Here is a 20491-nt window from a genome sequence, read left to right on the forward strand (position 1 = left end):
GATTTTGTTTCGTAAAAATGTATTCTTCTTTCCACTGCCACATGCGATGGCGCCGTCTGCTGGAGAGGCATAGATGCACAGTTCTTAGGATTAATTACATTTGATGATATAGCTATAATGCATACATACTACAATCGTACATAAATATGTAATAAAATGTGTTTTATGTTCCAGTCGTGCAATGACTGGAGTTATTTGTTGTGTGCCCGTTGAGGGAGTGCCCGCCCACATGTGATCAACAATGAATGTGATTGGTCCACCATCTAACGGTAGCAGGTGTTGATTTGCTACTGTAATGTCAATCAGGTTATCATTTTCGACAGAGTTTACTGTCTTTGCTGTTACGAAAGAGTGAGAGACGTGTAGCTAGCTAGCATGTTACCAGCATGTCCTCCATTTATCAAATACATTACTAGGTATACAATTTAATGCTATGTCAGAATTGTTAAACACATTTTTCAAGCTTTGTACAGTAGCTAGTTAGATGTAAATACATCGACAGTAACCTGGCAGTAATAGGAGTTAAAACAAGGGGTTGAAAGAACGTTGCATTTGCCCTTAAGTGGTATTTCTCGCTACTAGGCATTGGCAGCTAGCTACATTTGGTCAACTTGCTATCTACGATATATTCTATTCCTGGAAGATAGATATCTAAATGATATCCCAACTGAACTGGTAATATCTTTATTCGACTAGCTACCTTATTCGATTCACAGCTTTCAAGTTAATTCCAGTCTATTTTGGTAGCTACCGTACTAGCTACCAGTCTGAGTTGCACTGTAGCTAGAAAAGTCTGTAACTAACTAGCATAATTTAATTTCACAACTTGGCCCCTTTGCTGCATACACATTGAGTCTATTTCAACCGGTCTCTGAATATGTAACAAAGTCCATCTCCATACAACCACAACTTTATGACTGTTTATAACAACGCTGCCAACTGCTCGCCTACTTGTTACAGTAGAGGCTGAAATCACATTTCGGCAATCACAGCTTTGAGATTAATCAGGTTGAAAGGATGGGCTTGTATGAAAATTGCCACTTCTCATTGTGTCTGGTACTCTGTCCTTCATTAACCCACACAGGCAATGCTATCCATGTCTTTACCTAGACTTGTATTAGTTTTAACCTGCCCACCTGTGTTTTACACCCGTTTCTCTTTCATTGCAGGTAAGTGTAAACAGAAAACGGATCATCCCCATGAGTTTGCAGGATGGCGAGGGACTGGGTGGATGGAGTATCCTTTAGAGTAGACACACATTACAGAAACCCAAATAGTCAAATAGTAATTTTCAGCATACATTGTAGTCACAAACATGGTTGGTATTTTTTGTCTTCCAGTATTGTTGGAGTGGTAAGCCCTTAACTCAGAATGCACTCTGATCTGTCGCCTCACCTGCACACGGATGAGTGCAACATACTGATAAACCTGCTGAAGCAGTGCCACACGGAGGTAAGATATTGTATACTTGCCTGAGAACCATAGACTGGGTCATTACATGTCATTTCAGCAAGCCTTTACACCCACCATCTCAGATTGTTCAGAAATCGTTTCTGAAGTTAGAACCAGATAAGATTAGCATTCCTGAAACATTATTTGGTTGAAATCTATTTTGATTTCTGAGAAATTAAGCTCATTGATTGGTCCTGAATTGGCCCTTTTAATTTATAAGATTTACATAATATTCAACAAATATAGTACCCAACATCCGATTTGAATAAAACTTATTCCTACCATTGCATAAGGCATAAGGAATCCAAGAAAATGGTCAAAAGCCACTCACGGACCCACCACACCCCAGGCCAATCCCACCCAAACAACCAGTATACAGTATCAGTTTTCTGTGTCTCAGAGGTAGTATGGACCTGTGAGGCTTGGAGTATTGCTTCTTCACCCTTTGTATTGTATTCTCTGGGAATCAGGTGATGTTTTTTCCCCGTTTAGAGAAGTTATCCATTGAAGAATTATTTACCATAAATTAGTGTGAAAGTACCAGGTTTCCCCCACTAGATGCCGCTGTTCCTGCTACTGCCACCACACACTTATCCATTTTGCTGGTCTCTTGTGGTTCTTATCAAAGGCCCAGTGCAGTCAAATACGTGATTGTCCTGTGTTTTATTTATATTTCCAATTAAATAATGATGATAATGAAATGAAATGAATTTAATGTAAGAGCTTTTTGAAAAGACTGCCTAATATTTCAACTTGTTTTGGCGGTATGGAGTTTTAAAAAAGAGTTCCAAAACTCTCTTCCAGTAACAGCTAGTTTTCAGGTGTGTGTGTGGCGGGGGGGTCTAAGTGTCCCCCTCCCCACTAAGACCACTTCCAGACAGTCCGAGCTAAATTCTTGCTTGAGAAGTTGCTTTTTGCTAAGAATCTATTTTTGTTTCATTTTGACAATTTTAATGGAAAACAAACACAGTAAGTTGCTTAATTGGTACCCAGAAGTTATTTGATATTGATGTAAAAACGGCTGTGAAAACGGCTGCATTGGGACCTTTATTAACGTTTGAAAAACTCCCTAGAAAGGCCAAAACCTAGGAAGAAACCTAGAGAGTAACCAGGCTATGAGGGTTGGCCAGTCCTCTTCTGGCTGTGCCGGGTGGAGATTATAACAGAACATGGCCAAGATGTTCAAATGTTCATAGATGACCAGCATGGTCAAATAATAATAATCACAGTAATTGTCGAGGGTGCAGCAAGTCAGCACCTCAGGAGTAAATGTCAGTTGGCTTTTCATTGTCGATCATTAAGAGTATCTCTACCGCTCCTGCTGTCTCTAGAGAGTTGAAAACAGCAGGTCTGGGACAGGTAGCACGTCCGGTGAACAGGTCAGGGTTCCATAGCCGCAGGCAGAACAGTTGAAACTGGAGCAGCAGCACGGCCAGGTGGACTGGAGACAGCAAGGAGTCATCATGCCAGGTAGTCCTGAGGCATGGCCCTAGGGCTCTGGTCCTCCGAGAGAGAGAAAGAAAGAGAGAATTCGAGAGAGCATACTTAAATTCACACAGGATACAGGATAAGACAGGAGAAGTACTCCAGATATAACAGACTGACACTAGCCCCCCGACACAAACTACTGCAGCATAAATACTGGAGGCTAAGACAGGAGGGGTCAGGAGACTCTCCATGAATAGTCCAACAAATGGCAGCTTTCTGAGAGGGCTATCCGTATGTAGCAATTACCATATGAACACTTTTCCTACAAGTCCAAAACTTGGGCTAGTAACTAAAATGTTATGACAACCCTAATAAAATAATACAATTATTATAAACCATTGCATGGCATTCCATGTTTTTTCAATAAAATTATTAGAAAATACCTCTGTATGTAGTGTGATTAGTGACATGTACCATTAAACCCAACCCAATACCATTGCCATTGCAAAAACACTATACAGTGTGTGTTTGAGACTTTTACCATTGAAACAGTTAGAACTGCTATAGCCTAATGGTTTGCTTGTTCGCCAGGAATGGCCTAACTAGCCCAGACCTTTTTTGAAGGGAATAAATCACACACACAAAGGTGCCATTTCCTGGACACAAATTAAGCCTAAGAGAAGGACAAATGGAATTGCTTTCATGGAGGACTGGCTTTAATTGTGAGGATGACCATACAATTTATTTCCATCATGAGCAAAATACATTGGTTTTCTACCCAAAGTTGCAAAGAAAACGTTGTGATATTTAATAAACACAAGAGACCAGCAAAATGGATAAAAGGTTGTGGTGGCAGTAGCAGAAACAGCGGCATCTAGTAGGCAAAACCTGGTACTTTCACACTAATTTATGGTAAATAACATCACAGGGAATACATTACAAAGGATGAAGAAGCAATACTCCCAAGCAGCAGCTCCATACTACTTGTCAGACATTTTATTTTTATTTGACCTTTATTTAACTAGGCAAGCCAGTTAAGAACAACTTGTTATTTTGAATGACTGTCTAGGAACAGTGGGTTAACTGCCTTGTTCACGGGCAGAACGACAGATTTTTACCTTGTCAGCTCAGGGATTCAATCTTGCAACCTTTCGGTTACTAGTCCAACGCTCTAACCTCTAGGCTACCTGCCACATAGAGTACTGTATCCTAGTTGTTGGGTTGGGATTGATGTGGAGGTCTGGGTGGCTTTTGATAATTTTGTTGGATTTCTCATGCTAGGAAGAATTATGGTCCAAATCAGAAGTTAGGTATTATACTGAAAAAAATATATAAAAACGCAACAATTTCAAAGATTTTACATTTACAGTTCATATAAGGAAATCATTCAATTGAAATAAATTAATTGGGCCCTGATCTATGTATTTCACATGACTTGGCAGGGGCACAGCCATGGGTGCCACACCCACTGGGGAGCCAGGCCCAGCCAATCAGAATGAATTTTTCACCACAAAAGGGCTTTATTACAGACAGAAATACTCCTCAGTTTCATCAGCTGTCCGGATGGCTGGTTTCAGACGATGCCGCTGGCGAAGAAGCCTGGGATGGTGTTGTTACACGTGGTCTGCGTTTGTGAGGCTGGTTTGACATACTACCAAATTCTCTAAAACGACATTGGAGGCAGCTTATGGTAGAGAAATGAAGATTGAATTCTCTGGCAACAGCTTTGGTGGACATTCCTGCAAACATGCATGCCAATTGCACATAGCCTCAAAACTTGACATCTGTGGCATTGTGTTGTGTGACAAAACTGCACATTTTAGTGGCCTTTTATTGTCCCCAGCACAAGGTACACCTGTGTAATGATCATGCTGTTTAATCAGCTTCTTGATATGCAACACCTGTCAGGTGGATGGATTATCATGCCTAAGGAGAAATTCTCACTAACAGGGATGTAAACAAATTTGTGCAAAAATACGCTTTTTATGCATATGGAGATTTCAGTGATCTTTTATTTCACCTCATGAAACATGGGACCACCACTTTACACCTTGCGTTTATATTTTTGTTCAGTATATATTTATTAAAGATTATATGAATCCTAGATATTAAAATGGCCAATTAGGGTGCAATCAATTACCTTAATTTCTCAGCGATCAAATTATATTTCAACAAAGTAATGTTTCAGGAGTGTTAATCTAATATGTTTAACCACAGAAACAATTTCAGAACAATCTGAGATGGTGGGTGTAAAAATCCAATTTTTTGTGCTTTTTGAGGTGGAACGACTCAACAGCGTCTAAGAACATGTCCCACATAGACCTCCACCTGAAAGATCTACTGCATTGCTCTACACTGTAGCTGTTCTAAACTAATGTGTAGGAGCAGTCAAGTATAGCTACACCCGTCAAAAACATGTTGTGATGTCTCATCCTCAGCACAATGTCAAGAAGTTCTTTGGTCATTGCAATGATATGGACCGTGCAATGAGAGCTTGTTTGAAGGACGAGGTGAGGACTACCAGCAATTTGGTTTTAATTCACAAGGGATGCCTCACCAGACTACTATTGTCATATTTCATTGATGGGAGCACTTCGGTATTTTCAACAATGTGTGTGTGTTTCTCTTTCTGACCAACAGCGAATTGCAAAGAGGGAGAAAAGCAAACAGCATGCTAAAGAGATGAGACAGAGGCTGAAAGACGGCCCTAAGGAAGACTTCTGAATGGCAGTAGACTGAGCCGATGCTCTAGGAAGGGCCACAGGAACTGGGTATTGGAGGACTTAGGACTTACTGGGGCCTACCATGAGAAGCCTACCTTACTGCCTGGACATCTGGCCACAAGAGGTCTCTCATAATGTCGGTTTCAGTATGTGTGTTGAATAGTGTTGGGTGGATTGTCATAGACAGTGGTGGATGATCATTTCGCTACTCAGGGATCAGAGCTCATATGGGGGGGGTCTGTTTCGAGGACTGCTACCCAACCCCCTGAAATCATGGTTGATTGCATATTTAAAGTACTTAACAAAATAATTGTTGTAAATTGTCTGCGTTTCTGACTGGGGAATGGCAATGATGATTGAAAACTGGATTTCTATTGAATAAAGTGTATCAAAACACAGAATTGCCTTGTTATTTTCATATGGGTAGTCAGCAGATGCTTTACTTGGTTGGTGGTTGAAGATATCCCTCTAGTGGTGTGGGGGCTGTGCTTTGGCAAAGTGGGTGGGGTTATATCCTTCCTGTTTGGCCCTGTCCGGGGGTGTCCTCGGATGGGGCCACAGTGTCTCCTGACCCCTCCTGTCTCAGCCTCCAGTATTTATGCTGCAGTAGTTTATGTGTCGGGGGGCTAGGGTCAGTTTGTTATATCTGGAGTACTTCTCCTGTCCTATTCGGTGTCCTGTGTGAATCTAAGTGTGCGTTCTCTAATTCTCTCCTTCTCTCTTTCTTTCTCTCTCTCGGAGGACCTGAGCCCTAGGACCATGCCCCAGGACTACCTGACATGATGACTCCTTGCTGTCCCCAGTCCACCTGGCCATGCTGCTGCTCCAGTTTCAACTGTCCTGCCTTACTATTATTCAACCATGCTGGTCATTTATGAACATTTGAACATCTTGGCCACGTTCTGTTATAATCTCCACCCGGCACAGCCAGAAGAGGACTGGCCACCCCACATATGCTCTCTCTAATTCTCTCTTTCTTTCTCTCTCTCGGAGGACCTGAGCCCTAGGACCGTGCCCCAGGACTACCTGACATGATGGCTCCTTGCTGTCCCCAGTCCACCTGACTGTGCTGCTGCTCCAGTTTCAACTGTTCTGCCTTATTATTATTCGACCATGCTGGTCATTTATGAACATTTGAACATCTTGGTCATGTTCTGTTATAATCTCTACCCGGCACAGCCAGAAGAGGACTGGCCACCCCACATAGCCCGGTTCCTCTTTAGGTTTCTTCCTAGGTTTTTGGCCTTTCTAGGGAGTTTTTCCTAGCCACCGTGCTTTTACACCTGCATTGTTTGCTGTTTGGGATTTTAGGCTGGGTTTCTGTACAGCACTTTGAGATATCAGCTGATGTACGAAGGGCTATATAAATACATTTGATTTGATTTACTTATATGTGAAAGCTCCAAGCTCACAGGACATTTCATTAATTTACAAATGTGTCAGTGCCATATTCACAGCCTTATTCTGTTAAGGCTAGGGCTGATTTCAATGTTTTACTGCTAACCTACAAAGCATTACATGGTCTTGTTCCTACATATCTTTCCAATTTGGTCCTGCCGTACATACCTACACGTACGCTACGGTCACAAGACCCATTTCTCCTTACTGTCCCTATAATTTCTAAGCAAGCAGCTGGAAGCAGGGCTTTCTCCTATAGAGCTCCATTTTTATGGAATGGTCTGTATCCATGTGAGAGACGCAGACTCGGTCTCGACTTTTAAGTCTTTATTGAAGACTCATCTCTTCAGTAGGTCCTATGATTGAGTGTAGTCTGGCCCAGGGGTGTGAAGGTGAACGGAAAGGCACTGGAGAGACGAACCGCCCTTGCTGTCTCAACCTGGCCGGTTCACCTCTCTCCACTGGGATTCTCTGCATCTAACCCTATTACGGAGGCTGAGTCACTGGCTTACTGGTACTCTTCCATGCCATCCCTAGGAGGGGTGCGTCACTTGAGTGGCTTAAGTCACTGACATGATCTTCCTGTCCGGGTTGGCGCCCCCTCGGGTTCGTGCTGTGGTGGAGATTTTCGTGGGCTGTACTTGGCCTTGTCTCAGGGTAGTAGGTTGGTGGTTGAAGATATCCCATAGTGGTGTGGGGGCTGTGCTTTAGCAAAGTGGGTGGGGTTATATCCTGCCTGTTTGGCCCTGTCCGGAGGTATCGTCAGACACGGTCACAGTGCCTTCCGACTCCTCCAGTCTCAGCTTCCAGTATTTATCCTGCAATAGTTTGTGTTGGGGGCTAGGGTCAGTCTGTTATATCTGGAGTATTTCTCCTGTCTTATCCCGTGTCCTGTGTGAATTTAAGTATGCTCCCTCTAATTCTCTCTCTTCTCTCAGAGGACCTGAGCCCTAGTACCATGCCTCAGAACTACCTGGCCTGATGACTCCTTGCTGTCCCCAGTCCACCTGGCCATGCTGCTGCTCCAGTTTCAACTGTTCTGCCTTACTATTATTCGACCATGCTGGTCATTTATGAACATTTGAACATCTTGGCCATGTTCTGTTAAAATCTCCACCCGGCACAGCCAGAAGAGGACGGGCCACCCCTCAGAGCCTGGTTCCTCTCTAGGATTCTTCCTAGGTTCTGGCCTTTCTAGGGAGTTTTTCCTAGCCACCGTGCTTCTACACTTGCATTGCTGGCTGTTTGGGGTTTTAGGCTGGGTTTCTGTACAGCACTTTGTGACATCAGCTGATGTAAACATTTCTAAATACATTTGATCGATTGATTGATTCACTCAAGTCCTCATCGGATGATTGTTCATATCCAGCTTCCATTCATCCTGAACAATCCACTGTATTTATTATCACAGTAAATAAGGCCTTTTTCAAAGCAGGCCGTTTTGACTCACCTGAGGCCTATTCTCAGCTGTGGTTGATTGTTATTGGTCTGGCACTTCAGTCAAACGAATAGTCTGGCTCCCACCCAGTGTGTGTGTGTGTCAGAATACAGAGGGGAAGCATCTGGACATCCATAAGGTCAGTGGATCTTCCAGAGAAACATAATACAATGACCATCTATACAGCAGTTAGCACTAGGAATAACATGCACTTTGTAAATGTTAAGTGATCATCATCTTAGTTATGCAGAATGAAACGCTACAGAGACACAGCCATGGTTGGTATTGCCTAAATCCTGAATGCATTCCACTAGGTAATTGTGTGGAACATTGTAATATTTTATTCAGAGCAAACATCCCCCCTCCTTTTCCTGTCTGGATGACTCACAGCAGTTTAGCATTAGGCCTCCAGTCATTTCTGGAAAGCAGAGTGACGGTGAAAAGAATGCTGAAGAGGGTTATAGTGAGAGTGCCATAGAGGAGCAACCCATTCATGTTTATTTTATGTGGTGTGTTTCAATGGAGAGGAGCCCAAGGACAGATGGATGCTCTTTTAGTTTGTATTTATCTGATCCAAATGATGTGTGCTTTTATCCAAACAAGGACATTGATACTATACAAATGCAGCGAACAAAAATAAAGTTTGTAGGAGTGATGACTAAGTAGGAACAAAAGTTTTTAAAACACAACAAAAACACCATGTTTAAATTAATGTCATAGTTTATTCAAAGCAGCTCGATCCCCAAACTCTCACAACATATGGATACAGCATCCTACAGACAAAAGATACAACTTCTAAGGCACCCCGAGGTGTGATTTTAGACGAGAGAAAGGAGTAGAAACTCAACATGTAATAGGTTTGTAAATGCTTGGAAGATGCATAGAAACATCATATGGTGTTGATAGGAGTTTACAAACTAAACCTAAACACATGGCTTACAGGGCCATTCATCATTTTCAAGGATAAGTCCTCAACAAATGAATTATAACGGTTATACTTCAAATGATTCATTCAAACACAATGTTACTCTATTTGGGTCCTGGGAGAGCAGCCTGGTCTCAGACTATACGTATCAAAGTAAATGTAAACTGAGATACAAATTTGTATGATATGTTACGTTTGGTATTGTTACATAAGACAGATGTTTACGTAACCACTTGCTCCTACCCGACACGCAGGCGTCCCATCTAGACATCTGGAAATGCAAATGCGCTACGCTAAATGCTAAAAGCACTCGTTAAAACTCAAACGTTCATTAAAATACACATGCAGGGTACTGAGTTAAAGCTACACTCGTTGTGAATCCAGGCAACAAGTCAGATTTTTAAAATGCTTTTCGGCGAAAGCATGAGAAGCTATTATCTGATAGCATGTAACACCCCAAAAGACCCGCAGGGGACGTAAACAAAATAATTAGCATAGTCGGCGCTACACAAAACGCACAAATAAAATATAAAACGTTCATTACCTTTGACCATCTTCTTTGTTGGCACTCCTAGATGTCCCATAAACATGACTATTGGGTCTTTTTTTCGATTAAATCGGTCCATATATAGTCTATATCGATCTATGAAGACTGTGATCAATGAAAAAAATAGCGTTTTATAACGTAACGTCATTTTTTTAAATTAAAAAAGTCGACGATAAACTTTCACAAAACACTTTGAAATATGTTTGTAATGCAACTTTTAGGTATTAGTAAACGTTAATAAGCGATCAAATTGATCACGAGGCAATGTATATTCTATAGCTGTACGTCTGGAAATAATGTCCGGGTAAATCTCAACCAAAATATCCGGTCGGAGACCGGAAGAAAGGCGCTACCTTGTGCCCGTTTGACCAAGAAACAAATCGTAGGCAAATGACAAGACTGTTGACATCGTGTGGAAGCTGTAGGTATTGCAACCTCGGCCCCATTTAATGTGGTTCACATTCAACAATGGGTTCTAGTGGCGCATGGATATATTTTCGCATTTTCAGTGATCAGATTTTCCTGCGCTTTTCGATGAAACGCACGTTCTGTTATAGTCACAGCCGTGATTTAACCAGTTTTATAAACGTTTGAGTGTTTTCTATCCACACATACTAATCATATGCATATACTATATTCCTGGCATGAGTAGCAGGGCGCTGAAATGTTGCGCGATTTTTAACAGAATGTTCTAAAAAGTAGGGGGTAGGAGTAACAGGTTAAGGCAAAAAAAGAGTTTGTGTGGGGTGGATGGGTTGGTGTATAACATGAACGTCTAGCAACCTAAAGGTTGTGAGTTCAAATCTCATCACGACCAAGTTTAGCATTTTAGCTAATTAGTAACTTTTCCGCTACTTTTTAGCTAGTTTGCAACTACTTGGCATGTTAGCTAACCCTTCCCAAAATTAATACTAACCCCTAACCTCAGCTAATGTTAGCCAGCTAGCTAATGTTAACCACCTAGCTAGAATTCGGAACATGTACATTTAGCAAATTCGTAACAGATCATACGAACGGTTGATGGACATCCACAAATGAATACATACCATACAGAAGTAACATAGCATACTAAATGGAGTGTATGGGTTTACGTACATAATAAGACAAAATACTCTTGAGACAAGGTTGGGGAGAGGTACAGGCAAAACTCAAATCTTGAATATATTAGTATACATTTAATCTTACACTATACTTTAGCAATATACTGATCAACACGCAAATAATACATAAATTAGGGAAATTCAGGGAAAGTGTTACTCAAATATAATTGGGAATGGTTGATTAGAAATTGATAGAGCTTTGATTTGTCAGAGCTGTTAATAGCAATATTACTTTAAATGTTTCAAAGTTTGGCATAGAGTGGTTATCAACAGCCTTTAAAAATAATGATGCTTCATGTAACCATGTTTTTGGTGTGTGTCTGTTGTATCACCACTATCACACAGGGAAGATATAGGGAAAAAAACAATTTACTGAGAATATCTGGAACAGATAAGAGCGTCTGCTAAATGACTTAAATGTAAATGGAAAGGGAAACATTATGGCACTGTAGCCCCAAGGGGAACTTGAGCATTAACTTTAAATAAATACAAATAATAATTGTGCAAGATTTCTAACATTGCTTACTATGGCAATACAAAACATACCCTGAAATGTAACATATTTTGACAGGCAACACACGTATCTACAATATTGTACATGCATATAGTTACACCATATAACACCTACATGGTTCATAAATGTATACAACTGCAAAAACCCACCACTTCCTGAATGATACAAAACAATTTCCACAAAACTACATTTCATTATTGGGTAAACCAAAAATAGATATCCATACATACAATATATGTAGATATACATTTCCCATTTCCTGAAGCCATCATCACATGCAGGTATTATCTGCTTCAGCTGCACTACTACTGCATCTTCACAACACAGACAGCCAACAAACGAAAAGTGCAGTGATTAATTTGGGACAAAACATCTTTCTGTGGTTACAAAAATACACAATGTCTCACTAATAACCGATTGCAAGGTAATATCAAAATAATTATCTGTCCAAATATCATAGCTACACTCTTCACAATGTAATATACATGCCAATATAATCAACGGGGTATCAAACCCTGGTCGTCTTCACGATTCAAGACTGCAGTAGCCCACTGAGCTGAAGGCCGGGCATTAGCTCTGGGAGCCAAAAGAAGTCTTCAGGTCTCAGGCAAGGTTAGTCAACACAGAAGAGTAGATAAGCAAACCACTCCCGCTACACCTTTGCACTGTAACACATGTCATATATGTACCTTGAAGATAATGATGACGCTGCACATGTTGCTGCTGATATAATAACGATGACATAGGTCTCACCCCCATTCTCTCTTTCCTCCCTTTCCCAGGGAGAGGTCTCCTTTTGATCTATTGACAGTCTCCACATTCTAATGAAAAGATGCAATCAGACAGCTCTGGTTCTCTATGGGAGTGTTGGTCGTGGTCAAAGAGGGCCCTTCTATATATTCACATTCAATCAGAGGTCAAACACCCTTACTGACAAACCAAATACAAGCAATTGAATAAACACTTCCAAAAGAGCATCGCAAAATGGTCTATATAAATCCAGAAAGAGTTCACTGTCAACACTGCCCATTCACAGTCACTTCCCACTTATGGGTGTGTATCATTGGGCATTACCTACCTCTAACTCTTCCCCAGTGGCCCTCCTATTACACCACACCTAATTCAATGGACAGGTTTCACTTCAATTATTATTTACTTCTTTGGCCAGGGTTACTGCATTGTAAAGTGAGAAAATCTGTTTCACTCTGACCTCAAGCATAGTATTGATTTTCACTACACCTCAGAGCCCAGGAGGACACTTCCCCTCAAAACAGAAAGACTAAAGCAAGATACAAAAAAAACAGCAGCAGACTAATAGAAAATATATACACATGGTATGCTTTTTTTGTATTTAGGATCAAACCTAAATACATTTTCAAATAAATAATTGAACAATGACAGCCATCAGATGAGCTCTTTTGCCTCCACGCACTCCCACAACATTCTGCTGCTGTGTATGCGTTTCCTGAAGAGCCTTGTTCACGGTCACTGGACTCCCGGTAGGCCATTATGAACGCAGAATGAATCCTCTCCAGAAGTTGATGCTTTGCGGATCCCCTCTTACAGGCAGGGAAGTTGAGGGATGACCAAAGTAAAACAAACATTGATGGTGGTGCTCTGCAGGCCCAGATGTTGACGTGCGGAGCTAAGGCCTCGGAGACTGGCAAACTACGCTCTGCTGGTTGTTAAAGAAGACTGTTGGTAATTGAAGATCAAAGCCCTATATCTTCAGGGATGTTGCTCAGTAGGTAACTGAAGACCAGATCTCGTGGCCCATAGATATTTCTGCAGCTGTGTGGAGGTGAGAGGTCAGTTATCATACACCTTGTTCTGCAGGTAGCTGAAGAGCGCCTCCAGTCCCTTGGTGGAGCACCACAGCTGTTTGAGCATCTGACACTCTTTCTCATTCACCTCCTCCAGAACAGACTTCAGGATGCTCCGCACCAGGCATTTAGACTCTTCCAGAACCTTCCACACACAGGGTCAAACAGAGAGTAAGAGGCAGCCTGCTTCATAGATCGAGGCCCTTCATTTTTACACACTTGATCTGGCAGCATTGTACTGTATTAGTTACAGAACCCATGCACAAATATATATATATTTCCCTTTTCACTTATTTGTGGTTTCTGTATGTGGTTAGATAATATTATCTAAGAGTTATATTCAATTTATAGACCAATGCTCCTGGCAGGCTCCTAGCTCAAGGCCTGGGATATAGCATTTCAGCTCAACATGACTATCTCTCTGTCAGAAAAGCCTACCATAGCACTGCAGGTGGACATCTCCTTCACGCGCAGCATCACTTCCTGGTTGAACGTGGTTGGCCAGAATACCTGTGACACCAGGCCCCGGCTGCAGGCTTCCTGTGCCGTGAGCTTCCTCCCGCAGAACAGCATCTCATTGGTCTGTCAGGGTGAGAGGCGGGGACAGGGAGATAATTTTAAAAAATGTACAACAAGGTAATATAGATGTAAAACTTTGAATAGTTAGTTGAATCGTGTTTTACTGCAGAGTTTGAAGAAAAATCTGCACAGGTGACCAGGCAACCAGACTCACCAGAGCCACTCCCAGGATCTGGGGGAAGGTGTAGGAGGAGCAGCCAGAGGGGGTGAGGCGGAGGGCGGCACAGGGCGTTTGGAACCAGGCCCGTTCGCTGGCCCACACCACGTCACATAGAGGCAGGATAGCGGCCCCCAGGCCCAGGGCAGGCCCGTTGATGGCCACCACGATGGGCTTCTTAAAGTGGATAAACGCCAGCACAAAGTCTCTGGGAGAGGAGACACAAAACAGTGATTATAAACTATACAGTACAATATGACTGTGTCTTTGTGCTTATTCGTGCGTATCCTGCTTTAGGCAAATCAGGGTAAGCAGACTTAGTGTAACCTCTCAAGGGTACATGGGACGCTAACATCCCACCTGACCAACATCCAGTGAAAGTGCAGGGCGCCAAATTCAAATAACAGAAATCTCATAATTCAAATTCCTCAAACATACATGTGTTATACACCATTTTAAAGATAAACTTGTTGTTAATCCCACCACAGTGTCCGTTTTCAAAAAGGCTTTATGAAAAAAGCATACCATGCGATTATGTTAGGTCAGTACCTAGTCACAATAAAACAGACATTTTTCCAGCCAAAGAGAGGAGACACAAAAAGCAGAAAGAGATAAAATGTATCACTAACCTTTGATGATCTTCATCAGATGGCACTCATAGGACTTCATGTTACACAATACATGTATGCTTTGTTCGATAAAGTTCATATTTATATCCAAAAATCTCATTTTACATTGGCGCGTTATGTTTTGCCTCCAAAACATCCAGGTGAAAGTGCAGAGAGCCATGTCAATTTACAGAAATACTCATAAATGTTGATGAAAATACAACTGTTATGCATGGAATTAAATATATACTTCTCCTTAATGAAACCGCTGTGTCAGATTTCAAAAAAGCTTTACGGGAAAAAGCACACCATGGAATAATCTGAGTACAGCGCTCAGAGACCAAAACAAGCAATACAGATACCCGCCATGTTATGGAGTCAACAAAAGTCAGAAATAGCATTATAATTATTCACTTACCTTTGATGATCTTCAGCGGAATGCACTCCCAGGAATCCCAGTTCCACAATAAATGTTAGTTTTGTTTGATAAAGTCCATCATTTATGTCCAAATACCTCCTTTTTGTTTGCGCATTTAGTACAGTAATCCAAATGCGCAGGCACTAGGTCCAGACAAAGTCTAAAAGGTTATATTACAGTTCATAGAAACATGTCAAACGATGTATATAATCAATCTTTAGGATGTTTTTATCATAAATCTTCAATAATGTTTCAACCAGAGAATTCCTTTGTCTTTAGAAATGAAAGGGAATGGAGCTAACTCTCACGGCCGCACGCCTGACTGAGCCAATGGCCTTCTGGCAGACCCATGACTCAATCAGCTCTCATTCTCTCCCACTTCACAGTAGAAGCCTGAAACAAGGTTCTAAAGACTGTTGACATCTAGTGGAAGCCGTAGGAAGTTCAATATGACCCCACAGACACTGTATATTGGATAGGCTAAGACTTGAAAACCTACAAACCTCAGATTTCCCACTTCCTGGTTGGATTTTTTCTATCCAAATCTACTAATAATATGCATATCCTAGCATCTGGGCCTGAGTAGCAGGCAGTTTACTCTGAGCACGCTTTTCATCCGGACGTGAAAATACTGCCCCCTACCCCGAAGAAGTTAAAGTATGAAAAATAATTGGTCTTGGTAAGACATCTCATTAAGATCAAATATCTTTAAATAAGATAACTTATTATTATTATAAGATACCCACTTGTATCAAGCTTTTTTTTAGGTTAAAATAAGCAAAATTATCTTCCAGTGCGTTAAGATAATTGACCTTGGTAAGACGTCAAGTAAATGCACTAACGGTAAGGTGCATTTAGGTGGATAATTGCAATCGTGTGTTACTTCCGCACGTGTGTGTGTGGCTATAGTTTATGTTCCTCTCTTACCGTACAGCGTCAGCAATGCGGCTGCTCTCTTTCCGTCGGTCTGTGGAGAGACGTCCTATCAGGTAGGACGGGTCCAGGCCACTGCAGAAGATACTCCCCACAGCACTGAGCAGCAACAGCTTACTGTCATCAGCTGCTGCGTTCCCTAGAGCCCGACACACCTCCTTCATTATCTACACAGAGAGAGAGGGAGAAGAGAAAGTGAGAAAGGGAGTTAGGGTGGAGAGAGAGAGAGAGAGAGAGAGAGAGAGAGAGAGAGAGAGAGAGAGAGAGAGAGAGAGAGAGAGAGAGAGAGAGAGGGAAGATTGAACTATCAGATCAGAGCCCTGCTGTACATTACCCCCATGATCTACAGACAAGATAAGAGTGTACATACTACAGGCAATGCAAGCGTAGCTGTGGGATACCTTTATCAAAAGCTAGAGACAGGTAAAACAGGTTATACAGTTGATGTCGGAAGTTTACATACTTTGAGCCATTAAAACTCGTTTTTCAACCACTCTCGTCAACAAACTACAGTTTTGGCAAGTTTTTTACATTTTTTTTTATTTATTTCACCTTTATTTAACCAGGTAGGCTAGTTGAGAACAAGTTCTCATTTGCAACTGCGACCTGGCCAAGATAAAGCATAGCAGTGTGAACAGACAACACAGAGTTACACATGGAGTAAACAATTAACAAGTCAATAACACAGTAGAAAAAAAGGGGGAGTCTATATACAATGTGTGCAAAAGGCATGAGGTAGGCGAATAATTACAATTTTGCAGATTAACACTGGAGTGATAAATGATCAGATGGTCATATACAGGTAGAGATATTGGTGTGCAAAAGAGCAGAAAAGTAAATAAATAAAACAGTATGGGGATGAGGTAGGTGAAAATGGGTGGGCTATTTACCAATAGACTATGTACAGCTGCATCGATCGGTTAGCTGCTCAGATAGCTGATGTTTGAAGTTGGTGAGGGAGATAAAAGTCTCCAAATTCAGCAATTTTTGCAATTCGTTCCAGTCACAGGCAGCAGAGTACTGGAACGAAAGGCGGCCAAATGAGGTGTTGGCTTTAGGGATGATCAATGAGATACACCTGCTGGAGCGCGTGCTACGGATGGGTGTTGCCATCGTGACCAGTGTTCTGAGATAAGGCGGAGCTTTACCTAGCATGGACTTGTAGGTGACCTGGAGCCAGTGGGTCTGGCGACGAATATGTAGCGTGGGCCAGCCGACTAGAGCATACAAGTCGCAGTGGTGGGTGGTATAAGGTGCTTTAGTGACAAAACGGATGGCACTGTGATAGACTGCATCCAGTTTGCTGAGTAGAGTGTTGGAAGACATTTTGTAGATGACATCGGCGAAGTCGAGGATCGGTAGGATAGTCAGTTTTACTAGGGTAAGCTTGGCGGCGTGAGTGAATGAGGCTTTGTTGCGGAATAGAAAACCGACTCTTGATTTGATTTTCGATTGGAGATGTTTGATATGAGTCTGGAAGAAGAGTTTGCAGTCTAGCCAGACACCTAGTTACTTATAGATCCACATATTCAAGGTCGGAACCATCCAGGGTGGTGATGCTAGTCGGGCATGCGGGTGCAGGCAGCGATCGGTTGAAAAGCATGCATTTGGTTTTACTAGCGTTTAAGAGCAGTTGGAGGCCACGGAAGGAGTGTTGTATGGCATTGAAGATCGTTTGGAGGTTAGATAGCACAGTGTCCAATGACGGGCCGAAAGTATATAGAATGGTGTCGTCTGCGTAGAGGTGGATCAGGGAATCGCCCGCAGCAAGAGCAACATCATTGATATATATACAGAGAAAAGAGTCGGCCCGAGAATTGAACCCTGTGGCACCCCCATAGAGACTGCCAGAGGACAGGACAGCATGCCCTCCGATTTGACACACTGAAGTTGGTTAGGACATCTACTTTGTGCATGACACAAGTCATTTTTCCAACAATTGTTTAGACAGACAGATTATTTCACTGAATCACAATTCCAGTGGGCCAGAAGTTTACATACAGCTTGGAAAATTCCAGAAAATGATGTAATGGCTTCAGAAGCTTCTGATAGGCTAATTGACATAATTTGAGTCAATTGGAGGTGTACCTGAGGATGTATTTCAAGGCCTATCTTCAAACTCAGTGCCTCTTTGCTTGACATCATGGGAAAATCAAAAGAAGTCAGCAAAGACCTCAATTTTTTTTGTAGACGTCCACAAGTATGGTTCATTCTTGGGAGCAATTTACAAATGCCTGAAGGTACCACGTTCATCTGTACAAACAATAGTACGCAAGTATAAACACCATGGGACCACGCAGCCGTCATACCGCTCAGGAAGGAGACACGGTCTGTCTACTCGAGATGAACGTACTTTGGTGTGAAAAGTGCAAATCAATCCCAGAACAACAGCAAAGGACCTTGTGAAGATGCTGAAGGAAACCGGTACAAAAGTATCTATACCCACAGTAAAACGAGTCCTACAGCGACATAACTTGAAAGGCCGCTCAGCAAGGAAGAAGCCACTGCTCCAAAACTGCCATAAAAAAGCCAGACCACGGTTTGCAACTGCACATGGGGACAAAGATCATACTTTTTGGAGAAATGTCCTCTGGACTGATGAAACAAAAATAGAATTGTTGGGCCATAATGACCATTGTTATGTTTGGAGTGAAAAGGGGAAGGCTTGCAAGTCGAAGAACATCATCCCAACCGTGAAGCACAGGGGTGGCAGCATCGTGTTGTCAGGGTGCTTTGCAGCAAGTGGGACTGGTGCACTTCACAAAATAGATGGCATCATGAGGCAGAAAATTTTTGTGGATATATTGAATCAACATCTCAAGACATCAGTCACGAAGTTAAAGCTTGGTTGCAAATGGGTCTTCCAAATGGACAATGACCCCAAGCATACTTCCAAAGTTGTGGCAAAATGGCTTAAGGACAACAATGTAAAGGTATTACAAAGCCCTGACCTCAATCCTATAGAATATTTGTGGGCAAAACTGAAAAAGTGTGTACGAGCAAGGAGGCCGACAAACCTAACTACCTAAAAACCTAACCTACTCTAGCTCTGTCAGGAGGAATAGGCCAAAATTCACAAAATTGTGGGAAGCTTGTGGAAGGCTACCCAAAACATTTGATCAAGTTAAACAATCTAAAGGCAATGCTACCAAATACTATTTGTGTATGTAAACTTCTGACCCACTGGGAATTTAATGAAATAAATAAAATAAATAAATCAAATAATTCTCTCTTATTATTCTGACATTTCACATTCTGGTGATCCTAACTGACCTAAGACAGCGAATGTTTACTAGGATTAAATGTCAGGAATTGTGAAAAACTGAGTTGAAATGTATTTGGCTAAGGTGTATGTAAACTTCCAACTTAACTGTATCTAACTGAGCAATCAGATCAATATTTAATGAACAAAAATAAAAACGCAACATGCAACAATTTCAAAGATTTTACTGAATTACAGTTCATATATGGAAAGTCAGTCAATTTGAAATAAATTCATTAGGCCCTAATCTATGGATTTCACATGACTGGGAATACAGATATGCATCGGTTGGTCAGAGACACTTGGTCACAGACAACCTCTCTAGGGTATGTGGGACGCTCCCACCTGGCCAACATCCGGTAAAATTGCAGAGCTGTAACGGCGTTCTTCTTTTGCAGAAAGAGAGTCGGACCGAAATGCAGCGTGGTTGTTACTCATGATCTTTAATGAAGGAAAACGGAACGATACATGAAATAACTCATAAATACAAAAACAACAAACGGAACGTGAAACCTAATTACAGCCTATCTGGTGAACACTACACAGAGACAGGAACAATAACCCACGAAATACAAAGCGAAACTCAGGCTACCTAAATACGGTTCCCAATCAGAGACAACGAGAATCACCTGACTCAGATTGAGAACAGCCTCAGGCAGCCGAGCCTATACAACACCCCTAATCAGCCGCGATCCCAAATACTACAAACCCCAATACGAAAATACAATAACATAAACCCATGTCACACCCTGGCCTGACCAAAATTACAACGAAAACACAAAATACAATGACCAAGACGTGACAAGAGCGTCAAATTCAAAATACAGGAATAAACATAATAAGCATTCATAAAATATACAAGTCATATACATCGGCTTAACCTCTCTGGGATATGTAGGACGTTAGCGTCCCACCTCGCCAACAGCCAATGAAAGTGCAGGGCGCCAAAACAAAACAAAAATCTCATATTCCTCAAGCATACAAGTATTTTTACACCATTTTAAAAGATAAAATTCTTGTTAATCCCGCCACAGTGTCTGATTTAAAAAATGCTTTAGAGAGCGAAAGCACCACTGATGATTATGTTAGGTCACCACCAACTCACAGAAAAATGCAGCCATTTTTCCAGCCAAAGAGGAGTCCTAAAAAGCAAAGAGATACAATTAAATCACTAACCTTTGATGAT

The 20491-nt window shown here is 41.7% G+C and overlaps 2 protein-coding genes across 5 annotated transcripts in view; one reads left to right on the top strand and one right to left on the bottom strand.

Moving 5' to 3' along the window:
- Positions 1 to 320: 320 nt before the first annotated feature.
- Positions 321 to 6004, top strand: LOC118393945 (COX assembly mitochondrial protein 2 homolog). Of its 4 annotated transcripts, none has more exons than XM_035787175.2 (5): positions 321 to 675; positions 1170 to 1236; positions 1382 to 1452; positions 5319 to 5390; positions 5521 to 6004. In XM_035787175.2, exons 2-5 carry the CDS (start codon positions 1200 to 1202, stop codon positions 5602 to 5604), a joined length of 264 nt encoding a protein of 87 aa, XP_035643068.1. In that variant the 5' UTR covers positions 321 to 675; positions 1170 to 1199; the 3' UTR covers positions 5605 to 6004. The 4 variants fall into 4 exon arrangements, with proteins under 4 accessions (XP_035643068.1, XP_035643071.1, XP_035643070.1 ...); XM_035787176.2 differs by having other exon boundaries at positions 333 to 416; XM_035787178.1 differs by lacking the exon at positions 1170 to 1236 and having other exon boundaries at positions 321 to 416; positions 1341 to 1452.
- Positions 6005 to 9141: 3137 nt separating this feature from the next.
- Positions 9142 to 20491, bottom strand: part of LOC118394179 (chromodomain Y-like protein 2) — a 49308-nt gene continuing 37958 nt past the window's right edge. Inside the window, exons 4-7 of the mRNA XM_052462449.1 lie at positions 16038 to 16210; positions 14082 to 14292; positions 13787 to 13930; positions 9142 to 13493 (exon numbers count right to left, since the gene is read on the bottom strand). Of these exons, the coding sequence (XP_052318409.1) occupies positions 13335 to 13493; positions 13787 to 13930; positions 14082 to 14292; positions 16038 to 16210 (687 nt within the window). The 3' untranslated portion in view covers positions 9142 to 13334. The remainder of the gene's footprint in view (positions 13494 to 13786; positions 13931 to 14081; positions 14293 to 16037; positions 16211 to 20491) is intronic.

This window comes from Oncorhynchus keta, chromosome 14 (genome assembly GCF_023373465.1).
Source record: "Oncorhynchus keta strain PuntledgeMale-10-30-2019 chromosome 14, Oket_V2, whole genome shotgun sequence".
Classification (NCBI taxonomy): Eukaryota; Metazoa; Chordata; class Actinopteri; order Salmoniformes; family Salmonidae; genus Oncorhynchus; species Oncorhynchus keta.